Raw genomic sequence first — 22,915 nt, forward strand, 5'->3', positions numbered from 1 at the left:
TTCTTATGAAATGCTGGCGAAGATGAGGAATGACATCGCTGCCTTGCGTGAAAGAGAGGCCAACATTATGGTATGGAGAAATACAATTGCAAATACGTGGTTGTTACTCTTATTTAAAGAAACATACATGAGTTCGAACCTCTCGTTCTGTCACAGAAAGAAATCACGTCGCTTAAACTGGAGAATGAAAAGCAAAAGTTAAAGTTTGAGGTGAGAAGGACTACACAGTGTTGATCTTCCCAAAACACCAAAGATGATTTTTAAGTTACTTATTCATATAATCTGTGTGTTTGCCGTCTTGTAGATATTCCAAAAATACGTGACCATGCAAGAACTGAAGTGAGTGTCGTTTCCATCTCATTTTTGTTTTGTTCGATGCTTTTCATGATTCTTTTCATCAGCATTTGATACAATTGTTTGGCCTTCACGTGCTTAAAATGTTCAATGCATGATCTGTTTTTTCTTCGAAGCCTCGAATCTGAGTACCAGCAGCAGACCTCTGACCTGAGATTGGAAGTTTCAAACATCAGAGAAGCGTCCGACGTCCTCAAGCAGCAACTGGATGCGCAGAATGCCCTCAACACCAAAGTAAAAAGTTTTTGTTGATGTAAACATACATATAAAAACACATGCTATCCCAGAGTTCCCTGCCTTTGATGCTCCCACATTAAGATGAACTTTTTTGGAACGTATACAGGACGTTAATAACATCGTTCAGAGCGTTTTGAGTTTGTACAAGTCTGACGGCACGGGGATGGCAGACTACGCTCTGGAATCCTCAGGTACGTTGTTTGTCGATCATTTCACGTATGTTGCTTAAATGTTTGGTGTATTATGTTTGTTAAGGCGTGTTTTATATTCAGGTGGTAGAGTCATCTCAACCCCTTGTTCTGAAACGTATCCTTCAAAGCCTTCAGAGTTCAGATTGTTCGGTATACCGCTGTGGTATTATTCGGAAAGCCCCCGAACCGTCATACAGGTGAGACACTGCACACAAGTATTAAGGGAATCTATACTTATATAATAATTTTGATTTGCTCTCGCAGCCGGAGGTGCATCCTGGGAAGTGCTGGGCGTTCCGCGGCTCAAAGGGTTTTCTGGAGATATCGCTGTCCTATCCGATCAGGATCACTCACGTTACCCTCGAGCACATTCCTAAGAGGCTGTCGCCGACCGGGAAGACAGACAGCGCACCGAAATACTTTGTCGTTTATGTGAGCTCACGATACATTTCTCATGACTCATCATCGTGTTATAATTGAAGGACACTTAGGAAAATGATGCTATTTTCCATCTTCAGGGTTTGTTCAACCAGCGTGATGGAGGACAACTGTTGGGGAGCTTCACATACAACCAGGACGAAGATCCTATTCAGACCTTTAAAATACCTGTGCGTCACAAAATTGTCTTTACACCAACTAACACCATATAATGTCTTAAAAGGTGAACATACTCTGAAATTACTTATTTTTTAAAGGAGTCTACACAAGTTTACAACATAGTGGAGCTGAGGATCCTGAGTAACTGGGGTCACCCTGAATATACCTGCGTCTACCGGTTTAGGGTACACGGGGTACCTTGGGTCAGCAATGGCTTAAAGTGACTCAAACGAACAATAAAAATGTGAAAGCAAGAAATTTTTGGTGGTGTTGAAAACTAAAAGTCAAATTTTTACAAATTGTTCTATAAGAGATATTTGGAGAAATGTCTCAGTGGTTTTGTGTTCATACAATGGAAACAAAGTCATAACGGTTTGGAATGACATAAGGGGATGAATACATTTTTTTAAGAAAGGTACCACTTTAAAACGTTTTTAATATCTATTTAATTTCTGCGTTTCAAAATTGTAACAAAAATCAAATCCACTATATAGGTTTTTATTATTTAGGTGTGATATACACACAATAACAATGCCTTTTATGTACAGAATAATTCTCTTACACAGCTGTAGGCATTTATGCATCTCTACAAAATATACACAACAAACAAACACAAAATAAATGCACGTGGGGTTGAAGCTGTAAAACTGCAACGCTGTGATTCTAAATTTCGCAGTTGATGCTGCTCAAATGTTTCACATGATCAGATTCGTTCGATATGATAACACGCTTCACTTTCTAAACAAATAAAAACAGCGAAAACATAACTCATACGTAAGATCGCTATATTAAAAATGAATGAACAAACATAATCTAGTGAGAACAGATAAAAGTAAAAAATATATTTGTTTTGCATAATACTGCATGTGCAGAATCTGCTCTGTTAATTTGCATTAAAAACAAACCCGTCAGTCATTGCACAACTCTACTCTTAACACAGTGGGAATGTTGTCAAATAAAATGTAAAATATAAGTTAACCAGAAAAAGAAACAGACAGTGCTTATGACATTGTTTCTTCTTTAGGAGGATTAGAAATTGCACATTAAAGCTGTTTTAACCATTACAGTAACAGTGGCCAGCTTGTGATTTAAAATGTTTTTTAAATGTTACAAATCTGTGGATCTATAAAGACTTTATTTTGCATATGCATTTTTCATGGTGTTATTTAATATATCAATGTAAAAACAATAATTTACCTATACACAGGAGGAGAAAATAAGAAGTCTTTTTAAACTTGAATTCACTTAAAATATTTAGCTGGCCAACAACCCCAGGGCATGTTTTTAAAGTAAATGTAGTTTATGGATAGTCTCGACTATACATTAGAGGGTTCAGTGGGTCAGTATATATCCGGTAAATGGGAATATTCACGGTCCCAGTAGCCGTTGGAGAACAGCCAGTCCTGAGAGCCATTGTGTGGATTCGGACCCTGATGAAACCACCTGTTACAAACACAGAAAAGGTTCAATTTAGTGTGCACAAAACAACAAGAATCCCATTCTCATCAACAAGTATGACTTTGAGAATATGTAGTTAAGTTATAGTTAATGATAATGGGATCATTCTAGCTTTGTTGTGTAATTTGTTCAACAGCTGGAACAAATGAACAGATGGCTCAACTAATGTTATCATGTTTTATTGTGTTAGTTAGCTGTATTTTTTTGTTATCGTGGCTTAAATCAAAACCGACTGCAGTTTGATTTATATTAATTGGAATGCACAATAAAAAAAACATGATTTTAAGTACATTTCGTTCAACCTATTCGGCTGAGTGTTTGGCTGCAACACTTGAACCGGGTGTACAGTTTCGTCCTGATCACAACCTAGAAGGCCACAGAGCTCTGTTTACATCGACTTATTCCACATTAAATATACATCATCAGAGCGGACAATAAAAGAACGATCCTATTCACAAACATAGGCAAATGGAGAATTTACAAACAATTTCAAATAGACTTTCTGCGGCAGACCACAAAAGAAGATATTGTATAATAAGTAAACAACATTGACTTCCATTGTATGGACACAAAACCACTGAGACATTTCTCAAAATATCTTTTATTTGGGATCTACACAAGAAGAAGGGTCAATAGTCGTAAACATTCCAATAAATAGACAAAGGAATAAAGCAAGTGTCAAACCTGGGGCCAGATGCGACGTTTCTGCTCACCCACAAAGTCAAAGGGCGAAAGAAATGGATGGGGAAAGAAATGAACCAGGATTAGTCAAATGAGTCAATTGTGCGGTTAAAATGAGTATACACAAAAAAGCAATAACTGCAGTAAATATGGTATTTAGAAAGTTACCACGGTAAATGCTTGAGAAGAGTGTAAGAAGAGTGAACAGCGTAATGAATCTGTACAATACAGTAAAACAGTAGCCTACTATAATCCCTCCGTACCTCGTCTTCCACTCTTCATCTGACTTTGATCGACTCTTTCGAGCGGCTCTCTGCTTCTCCTCCAACCTCTTTTTCTCCTCACTTGCCAGATCTGACGTCACAAGAAAAGTAGTAAGTTTTCCTTCAAATTGAACCTGCAATAGCACTCAAATAATAAGAAAATCACGCTCACACACACACACACACACATACCAATATCTCCGTTTTCCATGGCTCTTATGTCGGGTCTCAATCTGCTGTCTGTTTTAGGAATCACGTCTTCTATCTCTTTGTCCAGCTCGTTGAGTTGCATTGCGAATGTTGTGAAGTTGTACATCTTTGATAAGTGCAAACAAACCCATTATACAGACGATGAGACTTTAAGACTAAACGCCCATTGGTTGCTGTGTTTTTCAGCTTTCTAGAACTAACCTGGGTGGAGTTGGCAGGTCGTGGTGCTATTCTCCACAGCAACTGACTGCCTGGAATCACCTCTACCGAATCTTCGCCTGGTTGAGGTGTTTCTTCAGAGTCTGCAACAGATGCCTACCGAATACAGAGAATAATTCAATGTTTTAGGGGTTTCGGTCAATGTTCTTTGGCTACCAACGGTCTTCAAAATATCTTCCTTTGTGTTCTGGCGAAGATAGAAACTCATAAAGGTTTGAAATGACATGAGGGTGAATACATAATGTACAAAATACCTGTTTACTGCTTTTTTTCTCCTCCGACGGTTTTTTATTGTTCTTTCGGTAAGCTTCGAACGTAGCCTGGTCGACTATGTACATGCACTCCGTCCATTTCCCGTAAAGCATGTTAACTTTCTTTTTGCTGCGTGGAACAAATCAACAAACAAATCAACTAAACCAGTGATGTGACAAGCAAAAAGATGTAAGAACATTTACCATGGAAGTTACAGTATACAAAAAAAACACACACACTTACCTCTTGTCCAGGATGTAGCCTTCAACCTTGTGTAATTCCTTCCCAAAAAGACCACAAGGTTTGAAATTCAGGCAACATTTTTCGCCGGTCCTGTTTAATAAGATTAAGAAATAGAAGTCTTCAATCATGGTCTACCTTTTGAATGGATAGTTTACCCCAAAATAACCATTCTTTCATCATTTAGGGGCGATTCACATTTTGCGTCTAAAACCACACGGAAATCACAAACTAGTCCAATGACCTAAAAAGTTGCGCTATTTGCCATCTCGATGCGACTCTGACGCAACTAGCAAAATGTGCATGCTGCTCCGTATGCGCGTCACTCCCTATTTGCGTGCGCCTGCCGCGTGTCTACATGACAAATAATGAACTTGCGCACACATAAGACGCAAAATGTGAATCGCCCCTTATCCACTTGTATGAGTTTCTATCTTCTGCAGAACACAAAAGAAGATATTTTGAAGAATGTTGGTAACCAAACAAAATTGGCCCCCATTGACTTTCATTGTATGAACGCAAAACCACTGAGACATTTCTCAAAATATCTTCTTCTGTGAGTCACGTACAGATTTTGAACCACATGAGGGAGAATAAAACTGTACCTGTGGTTGATAACCTCCACATTCCCATACTGTTCGATCCACAGCTGTCCCACGATGATGTTGTGGACACAACACGTGGGGTTCATCCATGTGTATGCCTCATTATGCCTGTAATGAGTTTCTTTTACTCGGACACGTTTACCACATCATTGTGACAATATTCCACCAATCAGTGCTTACTTTGGAAGTTCTAGAGTGATGATGCCCCTTGGCTCCGCCTCCACGCTCTTGCCCCAGAACTTCAGTTTAGGGTAGATGGAACCATGGAATACGAAGTCCTTCTGCAAACCCTCGGCGTGGAAGGCGCTGACAGGCGGATGGTGACTCACCTGTTCCGAAATCAACCGGAAACCGAGATCATCCCTACGGGGTGAGAGAGGGTATGAACTCAAGATTTTGTGTTTGCATTTCATTGTAGTTGAGTGGATGGAGAGGGAACTTTTTTACCTGACTAACTCATATGTTTCTCCTAGAAGAGGGTTGAAGGGTTTTCCCGTCCGGTCCCACTGAGACGCCACGGCCGAGACGGCAAACGCTGCCACACACTGAACACAAATTCATGTAGAACACAAAAGAAGATATTTTGAAGAACATTGGCAACCAGACAACATCAACCCCCATCGTATGAAAACAAAACCCCACAGACGTTTCTCAAAATATCTTTATTTGTGTTCCAGCGAAAAAAAGAGGGTGAATAAATAATGATAGAATTTTCATTTTGGGGTGAGCTATCCTTTTAAACGTACCTTCATTCTTTCAATAGAATCGTCTGATACATTGGCCTGGTGGATGAGATACATGTGCTCCATGTATTCTGTAAGCCTTTGCAGAAAGCTCAGCGGCTCATTAAAAATGACAGGCATGGTGATCTTAGACAGCTCCTGAAATAGAGAAAGAGATAGAATAAGTGAACTTTTAAAAGATATTTAGCAATAAATGTTTACAAAATGAATAAAGTATCGCACCATCCCAATGCATTTCCTCAGAATGCTCCAAATACTGAAGTCATTTCTGGAGAACATGGGCGCCGGTAAACTTGTCCTGCGCACAAATAACAGCAAAACATAATATCATATGAGCTGAAGCATGTAATTACAAGAAATCAAAACTGGACAGCTGTATCCATGGTAACTGGTAATGTGGACACAGAGATGCAACATGTCTAGACTGGTATGATCAGTCGGGTAACAGAAGCTTTGTCTTATTCAGCAAACCAGGGCCGAAATCCGATCACTTTCAGACACTGAAACCTGTTTTTTTTATATTACACATGCTACATTTAAACAAAATGATCGAGAAATGTGACGCATGGTATGGTAATTTTGCTTGTTCCACGAGAAGAAGAGATCAAATAGTATGAACAAATATTATTAAAAAAAAAATCAATGCATATTTAAATCAATATATTTTCTTATATTTTGTTACTACAATATTACGAAATAACGTACACAAAGCATTTAATTTGGAAAAATCTTCGGCATTTCACGCAAAGTCTGTAAACTCTCCGTCATCAGCCGTCAGTCAACGTGCCGAGCCTTACAAGTTCAAATTACAGCGTTAAACTCGGCTACCTCATCAATCTTTTACACTTTCATTATGTGCGCCTCTTCTGGCTTCGGCTCGCTAAATTATTTACCACAAACAAAAACAAAACACAAGATGAGAGATGTAAAAGAAATTGACAAATAACAAAAAACAATTTTGTTAAAAAAGTTGCATGAAATATTTATTATAAACTTTCTTTATTTTATACACTTGTTTATATTATATTTGTTTTGTACAAATGTTTAAAAACATTTTGTTGACACTTATACGAAGAATTCGTAACAGTCAACACGAACATGTTAATTCGACAAAGTCGTTTAATTTGTTTACTCTTTCTTAAAACTACAATCACACAATTATAAAGTATGCCCACCTGTGCTTCCTCATTCCATTAACCCGGGACCCTTCGTCATCCTCCTCACCACGGCAATCTTCCCGGGACATCCTGCCGTCGAGACGACTCCGGACGCTGCAGAAGTGCTTCACGTCCTCCTCGTCTTCGTACGAGTTGCCAGCCGTCTCAAATCCGCTCACCACAGGCTCCGTGTCCGAATCTGCGGAGACCAAACACAAACAGACATGATTCAGGGACAATGAGCGTCCGACGGCAACAAGGTCCTGGAGGAAACCTGAGTCGAGGATCAGGTGGCATTTAATGAAGGCAAGTAAGTTACTCGGAAGTGTCTGGACACATCGCAGAATAAGGTGTCTCACTTTTATAAAACACATTGTGAAAATTTACTTGTAACTATGACCAGCATATCCATCGCAAGTTCTCATGCGTTTAAGCTGCATTCTGTAACTTTTTGCTTATTCGATAAAAAAAGTTATACAATTTTTTTCCCTAAATTAAGAAGGTGATGGCGATAATACACAAGCAATAAATGCGACTGACCAGACAGAGCGTCGTAAAATTCGTCTTCGCTGAAGGCGTTGCGGGGAGACGATCCGTTGACCAGCGACTGTTCCAACTCGTGATGTTCTGTAGCCAACGTTTGCAGAGCCTCCGACAGGATTTTAGTCTTTTCCACCTCATGCTCTAGTTTTGAACTGCGGGCCTGGACGGACATTTACATTACACGTTACATTACACTCATGTCAATGGGGGCCCATGTTGTTTGCTTACCAACATTCTTCAAAATATCTTCTTTTGTGTTCTGCAGAAGAAGGAATGTCATACAGGTTTGGATGGAATGACATGAGGGTGTTTCACATACCCCTTCCTGTTTGGAAAAAAGTCCCAGGCAATGGTGCAATGAGAAGCAGGTTTCACTGGATGCTTCTGACACTTCTTTAAGCTTCTGAACAATTGCAGAAGGAAACCCTGCAGCAAAAGCGCATGTAACTTTTGCTTATAAAGTGATTCAGCCAATCAGATTCACTAGTTTGAGTAATTGAAATTGAAAGGCCTCACGTTCTGCGAGTCCATCCTCCTTAACCATAGACAGAAGGGTCAACACCTCCATCTCCAGCTTTTGATGACAGGACTCGGCTCGCTGTGACAAAGAGGAACACAAAAAAAAGAGAAACTGAAGCAGTGAAAGGTTGGCTTAGTCAATGAAACCCCTTCCTGTGGATAATAAGAAAACAGGAAGTCCTTTTCCTTACACTGTAGAAATATACAAGCGCTCTTATAACACAAATAAACCACGGCCAGGATAGATAGTGTCGTCACATGATGATGGTTTCAGGTAGACAGCTGCTTCTTCTCGCACACGAGGTGAAAAGAGCGATCACATGCGTTTAATCAGCTGATGTGATCTTTAGATTAGATTAGATTCAACTTTATTGTCATTACACATATACAAGTACAGTGTAACGAAATGTAGTAATGCGTTTAAAATACATTACTTTAAAATAATCTTTAAAATACATATACGCTATAAAGAGAAACGTAGTGACCTCTCACCTGAAGCGATTCGGAAAGATCGCCCAGAGGCACATCACGGTCCTCCTCTTCCTCGCTTTCTGGATCCTGAGAGCAGTAATGTGTGCTGAAGGCTGAATGTTCCTCAATGGCCTCCACCCATTTCTGAAAAGAAATACACAAAAAAGAATTGCATGTGTTAAAATTGATGAAGACATGGAGGGAAGTTTTACAATTGCAGATTTGAAGGTCCAGTGTATGACACTTAGCGGCATTTATTGGTGAGCTTTGCGTGATTTTTTACTGCTGATGGTAGAAACAATACGTGGAATGGCTTTTCTGTCACATTGCTCGCTCACTCATAAACACACCACGTGGCTCAAGCTTCAGAGTCTGTTCGCTCTAATGGAGGCTTGAAATGAGATGCGCAGGAAAGTAGTTCTACCATCAAGAGCATTTTACAGGCGATAACATGACAAACATTGAATTTAAACATTTTAACAATATCCTGTGGTGTGGTAACCATGGTATTTGCTGAACAATTGACTCCGGTCCCTTCAACTATTTGAACGTGAATGCACACCCGAGGTGTAACGGTTTCGTTTCGCGTTGTGGCTGTGTGCAATACGATGTCGTAAAATGTAACAGCCGTCGTCAGTTATTCCCTACATACAGTATTGCATTTCTGTCAATAGATCCTCCAAATAAAATCACACTACACCATTAAGTGCCACTTTACACGTGTAATATATTATTTAATATATTCAACAATGTAGTGTTATTTACGTATATTTATATATATATATACACACATTACATTTACATTTAGCAGACGCTTTTATCCAAAGCGACTTACAAAAAGTTTGGGGAGCAATAAGCGATATGTCATACAAAGAGCAATAGTACAATAGGTGCTAATACAAAGTTACTACTATATGTAAATGTTTGTTACGTGGGTGGGCATGTGCATACCTTTCTTGTGGCGTCAGGATCGCCCTTCTGAGAAACTTTGAAATGGTGAATGCTGTCGTCGAAGCACTTGACTGTGAAATAGCAGTTATCTTTCGCCTTTATCTGAAAGTTGGACAGAAAAAAAGAGCTTGACACGTCCTGGTAACGATTCTTATCTCGAAACATGATCCAGCATCTAATCTGACATCACATGAATCTTACCATGCATTGAGCCTGGGTTAAGGGTTTGCAACCTTGCCTTTGTGTTTTTGAATCCGCGTCTGACCTTGGGTGACAAGAGCATAGAACATAAAATATTTACTACATCATATTTATGTCAAACAAATCGTCATTTTGGATTAAATGTATGTGGTGAATATGATAAACAACTTAAAGGAAACAATTAAGAGTTGGGTACCCACTGTTTGGGGTACCACGACATAACTCCATCGTCAAGAACCACCCAATACGAGCGCCATCCGAAGAATCTCGAGCTCTGAAACAGCGACAATTAGACTTTAAATGGACAAAAAACTTTATTTCAATTTTATTTATATTCTGAAATTATTTGACATTTCTTATATATATATATATATATATATATATATATATATATATAATATAATTTACATAAACTCTAAACATTCATTATCTTCTAATCAGCAGTTATTTAGGATTTCTTTGAGAAACGTAATTTGTACCTTCCAAAGTGTTCCTTCAAATGTTTCAACATGACGTGTTATGCCCTGCAGAACCAGTATTATAACATTTTCAAAAAAATCATACAACACAGTAAATAGATGCGACACGTGCCTATTTGTCATGTTAATGCATAACAGTAATCGTTCGCCTTCAAAATGAAAATTCTGTCTTATTTACATGCCCTCTTGTCATTGTTTGGTTTTATTTCTTCTCCAGACCACAAAAGAAGATATTTTGGAAAATGTTGGTCACAGAAAACCATTGGCTTGCATTGGTTTTGTGTCCATGCAATAGAAGTAAATAGGGACCAATGTTTTCTGGTTACCAACATTTATCAAAATATCCTATTTTGTGTTTAGCACATCGAAAATCACACAGGTTTAAAACAGGGTGAGTAAACAAAGACAGAATTGTAATTTTAAGGGGGAACTATCCCTTGCATGGTTGCAGAGCTGAAATGTTATTTGATATGTATTTGTGAGATTATGTTTTGGCAGGATTGCAACGATAACAACGAACATACTTTCATAACGTTGCCCGTAATGATCTGCTTGATTTCTGCATCGCTAGCGAGGTCAAACACAGTCTGATCTGAAACAAAAACATTAAATTATGCTACATTATATAATCTTGAATGATACAATTGGGAATATAGCAGTAAAAAATTTAAAACCCCAAAATTAAAAAATTATTATGGCTTTAAACAATATAAATTCGGCTCCGATTACCATTTTTGTTTTTGATGTACGGGTCGGCACGGTGCTGTAGAAGTTTGATGGCACATTGATTCTGACCCCTGTAGGCGGAGCAGTGCAGCGGTGTGTTTCCCAGCAGGTCTGTGCAGTTTATGTTAGGCGGTTTCTTCATGTTTAACTGCACAGGTAATGAGAATTACAAGGTAAGACTTAAACATAAAACATCCAAACATGGCTTTCTTTCTTCTGCAGAACACAAAAGAAGATATTTTGAAGAATGTTGGTAACCAAACAACCATTGACACAAAACCAATGAGACACTCAAAATATATTTTTGTTTGTGTTTTACAGAAGAAAGAGTCATTTACAGATTTTGAGTAACATAAAGGTGAATAAATGATGACAAAATGTTTTAAACAACAGCAACAACTTTCTGGACATCATTAGAAAAACAATATGCTAATGCTAATCTGAGACAGGGTGTGTTTTTCTGTCTTGTTCAAGTGTCTTGTTCAGAATGTTTCTGAGAAATTTTAATGCAAGAACGTCGGGAAACTTAAATGCAATTTTTGCTCAACGTCCAGGAGTGCAAGACTTTCACAAGGGGATTTACATCTTACATCAGGTTAGGACAGGCCAACAAAGTAAAACAAAAAGTGGTGTACAATTGTAAAAATGTTCTTTACTCGAAAACCTTATATTTCTAGCCTCCAGATGAGTATATTATTTTGTTTATATTAAATAAATATGAAAACTCTAAAGTCTTTAGGCTGTTAAAGTGACAGTTCACCCAAAGATTCTGTCATCATTTATTCACCCTCATGTCATTTTAAACCTTTATGACTTTCTTTCTTCCGCAAGCAAAATAGGGGCCAGCAAACAACATTCTTCAAAATATCTTCTTTTGTGATCTGCGGAAGAAAGAAAGTAATACAGGTTTGAAATGACTGGTAAATAAATCCATTTTTTTGGGATAAGTACTTCAAGTACTTCACTTCAAGTAGTTTTTGAGATGGTTACCAGTCTGGTGAGGGTAGCTAGTGCTCCTTCCCGCGCAGCTTCTAACAATTGCTCCTCTAGTTTCCTTTCCTCTGTTCTTTCCGCAGCTAGAATGTAAAAAGCATCCATCAGCTATATTTAAAGTACACTCACAACAGAAACAGTCGCCAGTAAAAACCATAGGTTCAAACAAATGCTTACCCTCCAGCATGCTTTTGATCTCAGCGCTCTCTGTGACGTCTTTCGGGATCTCAGCGTTGCCATTGATGACAGAAGCACAAGCGTCATGCAGAAGAAGCAGCATTACAACTTCCTACACAACACAAACAACATCAGCAGCTAGAATTCAATCACTATTCAGGGAAAGCATTCGATTGGACGAATCTTTGCGTAGTGCATGATGAGTCATCAATATGCTCCATGCGTTTTGTAGCACATAATACCTTTCTCCCTGTGAATGCTGCTTTATGGAGGGGCGTGTCTCCAACGTTATTTGGCAAATTGGCATCTGCTCCGGCCTATGAGAAGGTTAAACCCACAATCGCAAAGTGTGACTTTAAATATACAAATGTTGTGAAAAGACTAAAGATTAACATTACACAGGCACTTAAAGTACCAGTTGAGCTACAGGATCGCATTTGTACCTTCAATAACACCTCGACCACATCTCTGTGTCCAAAATAACAGGCAAGATGAAGAGGCGTCCAGCCGTGGTTAGATTTGCTCTTGCCTAAAACAATACAGTACCACAAGCATTTACAGCTATAAGAAACTCTCATGTTCGCATGTAGAAATACATGAGAAGTCAATTGAAACACAAACTATGATGTGTCTTACCCTTGCAGTTGATGTCAATATTGGCCTCTTCTTTAATCTTGGACATCAGAAGCTTTTGGATACCCTCTAGGTTCCCGTTTCTGGCATCCCTGAGGAAAAGCTCCTCCGGGTCCATATCCTCCATGACTTTGTGAACAAAATAACATTTAAAAAACAGTTATGTACACAGTATATACAAAAACGTTAACTGTAAACAAGATAAATGAAAGTTTATTTGAATAGCCAATAGGCTGCATGTCACAATTATTATCAAACTATTTTTAGTCTGAGGGATATATATTGAAAATCTTTGTAGTGCGTGATGAGTCACCAATTTTCCAAAAGAAAAAGCCATTTAATTGTGTATATATGTTAAATATGATTGTCCATTTTAAGAACTAAAAATTTTGATTTTTCTGAGATCTCTACATTTTACGATTTGTGAAATGTTTTGTTTTCTTTGATGTGCTACAAAAGCAGAAAGAGAAATCCTGTGAAACTAGCATCTTGTGATGTTTTTGTTTTCATCTGAGAAAAATGACCCCAAGCTAAAAAAAGCCAACACACGATGTCCCTTCGACATCCATCAATATCCTTTCAACGACATCTATTTGAAATATCCGAATTCCGAACAAACAATTCAATCCTGAAATAAAAGGCCACTGTAGCGTAACTCATTCTTGACATTATGAAAAATCTCATACAAAGCAAAACATTATATTGTTCGAGAAACAGAACCATCTATACATGAAAAAAAATCTCGGTATGCAGATTAACAACAAATGATTAAATAACTATATTAGCTGTAAACTACACATAAAGCTGCCTTTTTTGTGAACTGTAGGTCAATACCATGAAAAGAACGTGGAACAACAGACATTAAATAATAAAGTTGGGTAAAAACGCTTGATGGGAACATTCTGTCATCAAAGTGCTGACAAATATTAAGACTTCTATCTTTTTTACACAATTTTTTATTGCTGACTATCTGAGTTTGGAGGTGATGTTACGGTAAACCTATGAATCAGATATGCAAAATGCATTTGTGATTCCAAGGTTAGATCAAATGCATCCATCAAATTTCCAAAAGCTATGTTTCAATGAAGAATTCATGTAGTTTGTGTTTGATACTGTCGCCGTTGTTATTTTTAGTTTTGTTTTATTCGTCATTCGTGTATTATATGGTCATTTCAATAATAAAAAAGTTAATGTAGATGTCAATCATTTCCTGAAAAGATCCAAGAAAACTGTTACAAACTACAAACATGTCACTAGGTAACGTAAGCAGTGTCGTTCACCATCTTGATAAACCTGCTTGAAACAGATTGCTTTGTACCAATACCCCATCAAGGATCTCAGAGGTTGAAATTCAACAAATAGTTTCAATACATTGACTTATACATTCAGTCGATTTAGGTCAGTAGATTACTGAGGGTTTATCACTTCTCACCCCTCACTTTGACATGTGCAGCAGACACACAGCAGGACATCAATGTGAGAACTACCCTCTACAGCAGTTAAATAAAATACCAAGAATAATTGTATATACAACAAATAAACATTATATACAAATAACAATGAATAAATCAACCCTCCCAACAGGCATTGGTCTGGCTTTGGTTGTAACTAATAACTTATTGTATTATTGCTCCTGTATGACGTAAGTTATCACGTGCTTGCTCCCTGAACTCTCTGTAAGTCGCTTCGGTTATGAATGCAATATTAGTAGTCCTATTTTAATCTTTAACAGTTTCAAACTTTATTTACAAAATACTTGCCGATTTCACGCAGTCACACCGTGACATGAGTATCCAGTACACACCGTGCCATTCCTGATCCGAATTTAACATCCGAAACTAAAAGCAAGTCTCCGCGAATTGTTTTGTATTGTAGTATTCAGAAGGCATGTGATGTGTCTGCACTCTTCCTGTTTGTGTAACACACATGCTAGTCCTTCCTAACAGCGCATAGTTCATTGCAAGCATCCCGACGTCTTTGAATCTGTTGTGTAATTGCGCATCCTGCGCGTGAAACCCACACAACGCAAACTAACATCACTCGGCACAGTGCGTAAACGAACAGCTGACTGACAGCACGTATGTTGACGGCGTACTTCCGGTTTTTAAAACGCGATGAGAGTGTGGTTTAAGAAAGTGTTTAAATGCGTATTATAATTACAATTGTTAAAAGAGCATACTTAACAACTCAGAATAATACACGCAAAAGAATCGCTAATAAATAAGCGTGCAATATGACTATTTTCACAGCTTTATTTATGTAGCGCTTTTTACCATTTTCATTGTTACAAAGCATCTGCACAAGAAAACATTGACTATGAGCAAAACATATAAGGTGATGCAATTCAAAACGCTGGTCAAATATCAGACAGACTATAAATTCCGATATATTCTAGTGTTAATTAAATAAAAGTTTAAAATTATATGTATGTTCATATTAAAGGTATATATTTAAAAATCTATCTGTTGCGTTCATATATTTAGTTTTTCAGTTCACTTGCGGCAGGTCTCTTATTTTGAAATACATTGCGGAAGTCATTCGGTTCGTCAGCATGGAAGCATCTGCAGCGGACGGCGTGTCAGCGCCTTTACCTGGGCGATGTGCTTTTTACGTTACAAAAAAGAAACGATATTGCAAGATGACTGTTGGGAAAGGAAAAACCTTCTGCGGGGAACATGCAAACTCTGTATGTTTGTTAACGAAACATATATAACAGTGTCGATTGTTTCTTGTTTGCCATGCACAACTCGACTAACAGTTGCCAAATCAAAACTTTCACATTTGTATATAGGGTGAAGACACCGAGAAAAAACGAATACCGTGTCCTTTGGACCCCAAGCAGTAAGAAAATAACTTCTGTCATAAGTTTGGTTTGCATTTTAATGAATGTGTTTTAAAAGTGCACACAGAATCCATAAACACTTATTCAAAGTGATCACATCATGAAACTAGTTGTATGGTTATATGTTAAATAATCTCATATTTTAAACAGTACTGTATATGAAGATAATTTGGCTAAACATCTGAAGAAATGCAACTCCAAGGAAAAGCCACAACCCGTAAGTCTTTTCAATCTTATTATATTTTTATAAAAAGAGTCATAACATCGTACATCATGACACGTGCTTTATCTTCTGTATTAATGTTCTGTAAAGGTGCTTTTTAAATAAAGTTTGTTTGCCGATAACAAATATTTTACATTCGTTCTTCATCAGAGATATTATGTAAAGGACATCAATGCCGGATACGGCAGCGAAGGCGAATCCATAGAGGAGGTGATGGCTTGTATATCTGTATTTACCAGCTTTGAGATACGTTTGTAATAAACGTAATGTTTGAATGTAGATTTCAATCGCTGATCGAACCAAAGAGGAACTGGACGAATTGATTGTGAAACTCAAGACTGCATTACAAGGTATTCAGCTGTCGTCTACTGCATTTGTGTAACAGAAAACTATATTATAGAAAAATCGCTTACTGTGTTCCCAGGACTGAAAACCAATAGTGTTGAAAACACATTTTCACACACTGCTCTGGATGAAGCTTTAAATGATCCAAAGAATGGAGATTCTGCCTTCAAACACCTTAAGCAACAGGTAATCCAGCGCTGCAAACTCTACACAAAATTAATAAACGATTTTTGTGCTTGTTTTCAAGAATATTCTGTTTCACAGGCTTCGATCTTAGGAAACATGGAGGCTTTGAAACTGCTCTGCCCAGACAGATGCTACATAGAGTTTGGTGCTGGCAAAGGAAAACTGTCCCACTGGATTCACGTCGCTCTCAAAGCAGCTGAAAATGTCCACTTTTTGCTCGTGGAGCGGTCTAGTACTCGTTTCAAGGTGTGATGTCATCGACTTAAAGCTATTCTTTACCCATGTAAAAAATGGATAATTCTTTGCTCAGAAATTGGATTGAATTACTATTTAATGTGTCTTCAAGGTAGATGGCAAACACAAAAATGCAGACTCGACGTTTGACAGGCTGCAGGTGGATATTCAGCACCTTGATCTGAGTAAGTACCCTCAACACTTTCTGAATAAAAATAAATGTGCTGTCTAATTGATTTATTTACTTTAAATAAATATGCTTGTGTATGTTTTAGATCAAGTTCCCCTCTTGAGAGAAAAAAGACTTCCTGTGGTTGGTGTTGGAAAGCATCTCTGTGGTGCTGCAACAGGTTGACACACATCCTACAACTTTTAGTAACTGAAGTTCATAATACAAATTCCATTTAGCATCATATGTTCCTCAACGTAACTCCGCAGATCTCGCCCTTCGGTGTTTATTCGAGCGCATACGCAAAGACGATGATGAACCTCCAACCAAGCGTGTAAAGCACCAGCAAGAGGAGGGAGCTGGTGATGAGACAAAGCCACGCGAAGGTCTTGACGTGTCGGGACTGGCCATCGCTTTGTGCTGCCACCACCGCTGCGACTGGAAACACTATGTTGGAAAAGAGTTCTTCAGACAGCGAGGTCTCGGCCCGAAAGAATTTGCTGGCTTTCAGCGCATGTCGAGCTGGGCTACGTGCGGTATTAAGAAATTCATCTCCAAGATGTCAGAGCAACGGAGTGATCATAAAACAGAAGAGGAAGAAGAACATGAGATAGATGAAGAAGCTGTATCAGATACCCTCAACAGGTGAGTGTTTTATCAAACAGTGAATATTTCATAGAGCTTATGATCATTTGCTGATCTAATGGTTTTTCTTCACGTCCTTGCAGTGTGATGTCGGTCGAGGACCGGGAACAGATCGGACGTTTTTGTAAACTTTTGATCGACCAAGGAAGAGTGCATTACCTCCAGCAAAGAGGATTTGAATCCAGCTTGAAATACTATACAAGCAGAGACGTGTCGTTGGAGAACGTGTTACTAACCGCCGTACCCTCATCCAATCAGAATTCAGGTTAATCTAAATTGAACACGAACAGCACATAACACAAACACAATATAGCAATCCTGTATGTTTTGTTTTTTATTTGACCAATGTGTATGGATGTCTTTTTTAACTCACATTTGAAGCGCTAGCAGGAACAGGAAGTTAAAAACAGGACGTTGACAATAATAAACAAACAACATTAACGAAAAACATTTACTGGTAAAAGGCAGGATGGGACATCACAGGGTCGGTACAACGATGTTTGGTTCATAAGAACAGACCAAGCCACAGAAGACAAACCAGCGGACTGAAGCCAGCATGCTAGTCACGAAGACGACGCTATCTCTGACACGCCATCCAACGTCATGTTTAGCACCGATGTGAACGTTTGGGACCCTGTAACACATATTTGAGTCTGTCATTATGGGGGTCTGAAAGCTTTTGTTTTAGTAATGTTTTATTTATGCAATGTTTTATATTAAACTTCAACTAAAGGTTTGCACACAATACATGTTGAGTACGGCATAACCTCTTTTTCTGGCCTCTTGGATGTAAAAGTGCATGAACTCGCGGCCGAACAGCTCCCTGTCGTTCTCTTCCTCGTCTACATCCTCGTTTAAGTCAGGAAGTGTAACGTCATAGGTCAAAGGGTTGTCTCGAAAATTCACAAACCTGCCAAAAACGAAAATAATTTTAATCTTAGAAAAAATGCAAATACAAATCTACACAACTGTGACATAATTTGCAAGAAGTTATAATTTTTTTAGTGTTAAGAAAGAACGATATTTTCTGTTTGTTTTTCAAATACACACATAAATGAAGTAAAGATTTTTACTGGTTGACAAAGACAACATATGTTCTATATTTCACATTTCAGACATTTTTAAATATATGCAGAAATGTCAAATATATATATATATATATATATATATATAATTTATTAGCCATTGAATACAAAATAATTCTATATTACAGAAAATGTTTTATTTGTTGACAAAGGTAAAATGTCTATATTTTGAGAAATAAACAATTATTTTATTGGTTGACAACAATGAAATGTTTTCTTTATTTTAAATACATACAAAAAGAGAAAAATTAGTCGACGATGATCAAATATTTGTATAAAAAAAATCTAAATAACAGAAATAAAGGTTTGATGTGTTATTTGAAAAAGACTAAATATTTCTATAAGTTAAATGCATACAAAAATGGAGGGGTTCTTGCTAACCTGAGGTTATTCATGCTCTCCATTAGTGGAGGAATGTCTCGTAATTTATTTTTGCTCAGAACCAGCGTGTCCAGACTTTGCATCCGGCTGATGTCGTCGGGCAGATACTCAAGTTCATTTCTCGGGAGCCAAAGGGTATGAAGTTTGTCCATTCTAGATCAATCCATAATTCCGAAATATCGCTTGGTTTAAAAACATGTGTCTGGAAAATCTAAAGAAGATTGTGACCTGTAGTTATATTTCACCTGTGAATGTCATCTGGCAACGTATCCATTCTGTTACTTCCCATGTCTAGCCATTCTAGAGAAGGAAGGCTGACCACACAGTCTGGAATTGTGGTGAATTGATTCATGGAGAGATCCAAATGATACAACTTCTTTAGATTGCTAAACTGTGAAAACAATAGATAATTTCTTTAAAATTGCATATGGAGGGTGTAAATTATCATATGAGAATATGGGAATGTAATCTCGATACCTGAGCGGGCAGGTCATCTAGATCATGATTCATTGCCAATTCCAATTTCTCCAGATTTTCACAAGAGCCGATTTCCTCAGGCACATAGTTAACTCTGTTATAGCTCAACAAAAGCTCTCGCAAACGAGTAAGTTTACCTGTTAGTCACAAGAATGTGTTTAACAAGTTAGTGTTAAATGTATAATGTAGAGGTCAAGATATACTTTTGAAGTCATTTTACTGACCTATCTCTCTGGGAATCTCTGTGATTGAATTACGAGACAAGTCCAAGACTATGAGACTCTCAAAGTCCGAGATGAACTGCGGGATCTTCTGAAGTCCTATTCGGTGTAACTGCCATTCCTGGATGTGGGCGAGCTGGGCCAGAGCTGCAGGGAGAGTCTGCAGAAAAATAACAGTTGTAGTATTCAAGCACCCAGTAAACCACTGAGATATTTTGTGTTAAGAAAGAGTCACATACAGGTTTTGAATGACATGAAGCTGAATAATGATCATGTCTGTATGACATTGGTCATTTCGAAAACAACTCATTTTAATGAAGTTACTCACAAAATACAAATCATTCTACCTTCCATTCTTCTCTCTCAATCCGAAGAATCACACGTCCCTCCTCCGTCACAACTTTTTCCTTTAGCTTGGCCAAAGCTATGCGATCCTCCCAGGCACCTGTCAACCTACATTAAACATTGTGATCATGGTTTTTGGGTCCCCAACCTTCCTGTGAATTTGCATGAAAAAACTGCTTCCTGATACAGACAATGTTATGTAACTGTCAGATAAGGTTCCCCACCTGTGATTCGTTAAAAAAAGCATCTGGTTAGTATTCAAACCCGCAACCTAGGAAACGTGTCTTAAGCATTAACCACTAAGCCACGAATCTTTACTTTGGGTTAGAGATTACTTGTATTGTTCTACTTCATAACTTGACCAAATTAGCAGGGGGAACACATTCTGACAGCTGGCAATGTTACTGTCAGATAAGCTCCCTCTGTGTTCCATAAGATAGAAATATGAAAGATTTTTTTGTCTCAAATCAACTGTATAAAGATTTCAAAAGATTTTGAATTCTAACATTCCCCTGTGATCAATAAGAAAACAGTTTGGGCTGGAATCAAATCAACATAGAGTATGAACTACTATACATGGAGGTTGTGCACATACCTACCCACTGCTCTCCGTTCTCTCTGCTCTTTTTCTTTTGTCAGATCATCTTTGCTTTTCTTTATCCTTGTCTCCCAGAGGGATTTGATGGAGTTCACAGACCCACAGCAGACTGTGACCCCCGTCATGACCACAAACAACCCTGAATATCACTTTGCACACTCCGTGTGTTGGAACACCAAGCTGTCTTAAATACACCAGTCAGAATAAAATGTGCAGAATAAGACTTTTAACATAACAGTGTTAAATTTTTACTTCATCATTGAGCGATTAAAATTGAACAGATAACATAAATAAAAGCTCTTTATGAATTACCTTACCAGCTCTCATTTACTCAAATAGTCCTTACAAAGCAATTCATGTTTCCTCTGGTGGGTTTTATCAACACTGCATAAATGCTACAATTCCTCTTATAGTTCCAGTAAGCGTGATGTTCGATGAAAGATTTCTCTTTAAAATAATGATCCAGTCATTGGTTTGAAGCAGCCCAGGCCAAGGTCTAAATTTAACCACAGACAACACATGGGAATGGGGCGGTCACATGTTAAAGTTGGCACATAAGCAGCTGTCCACTTTTTCATACCTCACCAGACTCACCAGAGTTTAAGAATAGTAACAATGACGCTTTGGGACATGATAGGCTCTCAAAAATAACCACTTTAAATTTTTTTGGACAACCTCAAAAATGCTTATATAATACATTTTACATGCATTGCAAATTGATGTAAAGAAAAAATCATAAGAATACTGCAGAAAACTGTAAAAAAATGTTGGTTTAACTAATAAATTAACTCGACGAGAAATTCAGGATTAAGTTGCAACCAGGTTACTTTTTTAACTTCTTCTTTAAAGTTAAAACAACACATTGTTTTTCAGTGAAGAGGATTTTATTTATCGCAGATTAAACATACATTTTCTTAAATGTAATGCAAAAATATTGAAATGCCTCCAAAAAGAAAAAACTTCCCATGAATTCATGGTTATAATGGGAATTGTATAGACTTTAATGGAAACTGTATTGGTCTCTGTGAGTCTAGTGTGTTTTTAATGGTTTAAATGATATTTCTGACAAACTAAGCATTTATATCGTTTTAGTATATTAAGTAATTCTCAATATAGCACTACATCATAACTTCTCTAACAAAATGTCTATGTAAAGCACTGTATGACATGATCTCTACTCCTTATAAACTGCATACAGAACGCATAACGCAAATAAAGATTTGTTTTTAAAGATATATTCAATAAACGTGTCCGCTGTGGGACTCCACACAGCCCTACTTGCACAATTTAACATTGAATCTTTCATCTGTCCGATGGCCACGTAACAGATGAGTTTATATCGATCGTACAGTAACTTCTTCGCAGACATCATAACGCTATCGGACAGCTCCTTCGAAATTACTGCGCATGCGCAGCTGTACTCCACCGTCTCCAGTCTTTCGTCGACGATTTGTTTGATCAGCTGGTGTGCTCGCTCGCACGAGAAGGGTCTGTCCGGGGTGGTCTGATAATGGACGAGCAGCTGGTGGTTGTCTGATGTGTCGGGGACTGGTTTTCGTTTGCTTTCTTCCATGTTTGAGGTTCTTCTGTGAAGGGGAACCAGCAAGGATGTGCTGGTGTTCCTCTGCGCATCTTCTTTGCGCATATTTCTTCTGTTTATGCTTGTTTCTTGACGTTTCTGTCGTCGCTCTGGCTGCTTGTTTAATTAAAGAAGAATTGCGTTTAATTTGGTGTAACCAAAATACGAATAAATAATAATTATTTATAAAAACATACTCAAGACCATTACATAATAAAAAGGATGCTAATAAATAACATAAGCCTATTTAAAACCATTAGAAAACATCGTCAGGAACAAGACACAGTAACAGTAGAGAACTAAAAAGTTCAATGATGGACTTTATTAAATGGACTTTATTACACTTTCTTTTTCAAGATTGCATTATGTCATTGTTTTGATTTATAAAATATGAATTTCCTACTAGTCCTACTAACATCCATTTTTTTATTTTACTTTTTTAATATGTCTGCTATTAAATTTAAGTAATTTAATCTAAAAAGTATGATATAGAAACTTACCTGCATGTTCTATAACAGATGGCTTGGTTTGAACCTATTTCATTTCTGGATGTAGCAAACACGGGGTTTAAAGCTGTGACCAGGCTTGAGCAACAAGCTCCACCTCCCACTGATTCACTGTTTGGCTTGTCTAAAGGATCATAAATCCTAAAAGATTCATCAGTCTCTAACACAGAACAACTCAG

The 22,915-nt window shown here is 37.7% G+C and overlaps 3 protein-coding genes across 4 annotated transcripts; 1 reads left to right on the forward strand and 2 right to left on the reverse strand.

Annotated features, from left to right (window-relative positions):
- Positions 1 to 1,797: 1,797 nt before the first annotated feature.
- Positions 1,798 to 15,013, reverse strand: osbpl1a (oxysterol binding protein-like 1A). Its single transcript, XM_079471825.1, has 29 exons — positions 14,661 to 15,013; positions 12,904 to 13,029; positions 12,711 to 12,796; positions 12,510 to 12,584; positions 12,268 to 12,379; positions 12,088 to 12,173; positions 11,101 to 11,245; positions 10,896 to 10,963; positions 10,372 to 10,416; positions 10,093 to 10,166; positions 9,893 to 9,956; positions 9,692 to 9,793; positions 8,762 to 8,884; positions 8,267 to 8,348; positions 8,070 to 8,176; positions 7,748 to 7,910; positions 7,226 to 7,406; positions 6,273 to 6,348; positions 6,054 to 6,188; positions 5,755 to 5,852; positions 5,488 to 5,670; positions 5,308 to 5,415; positions 4,706 to 4,795; positions 4,465 to 4,591; positions 4,193 to 4,306; positions 3,974 to 4,097; positions 3,782 to 3,872; positions 3,522 to 3,542; positions 1,798 to 2,822 (listed from the first exon to the last, which is right to left on the reverse strand). The coding sequence occupies exons 2-29, from the start codon at positions 13,025 to 13,027 to the stop codon at positions 2,720 to 2,722; spliced, it is 2,907 nt and encodes a 968-aa protein (XP_079327951.1). The 5' UTR covers positions 13,028 to 13,029; positions 14,661 to 15,013; the 3' UTR covers positions 1,798 to 2,719.
- A 180-nt stretch (positions 15,014 to 15,193) lies between these two features.
- On the forward strand, positions 15,194 to 18,625 carry trmt13 (tRNA methyltransferase 13 homolog). 2 transcript variants are annotated; one of them, XM_079471190.1, is made up of 12 exons: positions 15,194 to 15,586; positions 15,692 to 15,741; positions 15,893 to 15,959; positions 16,116 to 16,175; positions 16,246 to 16,315; positions 16,390 to 16,496; positions 16,575 to 16,742; positions 16,843 to 16,915; positions 17,006 to 17,080; positions 17,169 to 17,544; positions 17,628 to 17,809; positions 18,009 to 18,625. In XM_079471190.1, exons 1-12 carry the CDS (start codon positions 15,452 to 15,454, stop codon positions 18,053 to 18,055), a joined length of 1,410 nt encoding a protein of 469 aa, XP_079327316.1. In that variant the 5' UTR covers positions 15,194 to 15,451; the 3' UTR covers positions 18,056 to 18,625. The 2 variants fall into 2 exon arrangements, with proteins under 2 accessions (XP_079327316.1, XP_079327315.1); XM_079471189.1 differs by having other exon boundaries at positions 18,013 to 18,306.
- Positions 17,976 to 20,776, reverse strand: lrrc39 (leucine rich repeat containing 39; the record flags this gene model as incomplete). Its single annotated transcript, XM_079471191.1, has 8 exons — positions 17,976 to 18,178; positions 18,312 to 18,454; positions 19,011 to 19,163; positions 19,256 to 19,401; positions 19,488 to 19,624; positions 19,712 to 19,868; positions 20,056 to 20,161; positions 20,649 to 20,776. The coding sequence occupies 8 exons, from the start codon at positions 20,774 to 20,776 to the stop codon at positions 18,108 to 18,110; spliced, it is 1,041 nt and encodes a 346-aa protein (XP_079327317.1). The 3' UTR covers positions 17,976 to 18,107.
- Between the last annotated feature and the right edge of the window lie 2,139 nt (positions 20,777 to 22,915).

The sequence above is a fragment of the Barbatula barbatula genome (assembly GCF_947034865.1).
Source record: "Barbatula barbatula genome assembly, chromosome: 13".
Lineage (NCBI taxonomy): Eukaryota > Metazoa > Chordata > Actinopteri > Cypriniformes > Nemacheilidae > Barbatula > Barbatula barbatula.

What these genes read in the sequence shown, in the direction of transcription:
- trmt13 (XM_079471189.1), top strand. Translation starts at nt 15,452, where the DNA reads ATGGAAGCATCTGCAGCGGACGGCGTGTCAGCGCCTTTACCTGGGCGA. An exon ending in GCGGGGAACATGCAAACTCT is followed by an intron (nt 15,587 to 15,691) that starts GTATGTTTGTTA and finishes ATTTGTATATAG; the next exon opens with GGTGAAGACACCGAGAAAAA. An exon ending in CTCATCCAATCAGAATTCAG is followed by an intron (nt 17,810 to 18,012) that starts GTTAATCTAAAT and finishes GGTAAAAGGCAG; the next exon opens with GATGGGACATCACAGGGTCG.
- osbpl1a (XM_079471825.1), bottom strand. Translation starts at nt 13,027, where the DNA reads ATGGAGGATATGGACCCGGAGGAGCTTTTCCTCAGGGATGCCAGAAAC. An exon ending in ATTTTACGACGCTCTGTCTG is followed by an intron (nt 7,407 to 7,747) that starts GTCAGTCGCATT and finishes TGGTCTCCGCAG; the next exon opens with ATTCGGACACGGAGCCTGTG. An exon ending in CATGGAAAACGGAGATATTG is followed by an intron (nt 3,873 to 3,973) that starts GTATGTGTGTGT and finishes TTGTGACGTCAG; the next exon opens with ATCTGGCAAGTGAGGAGAAA.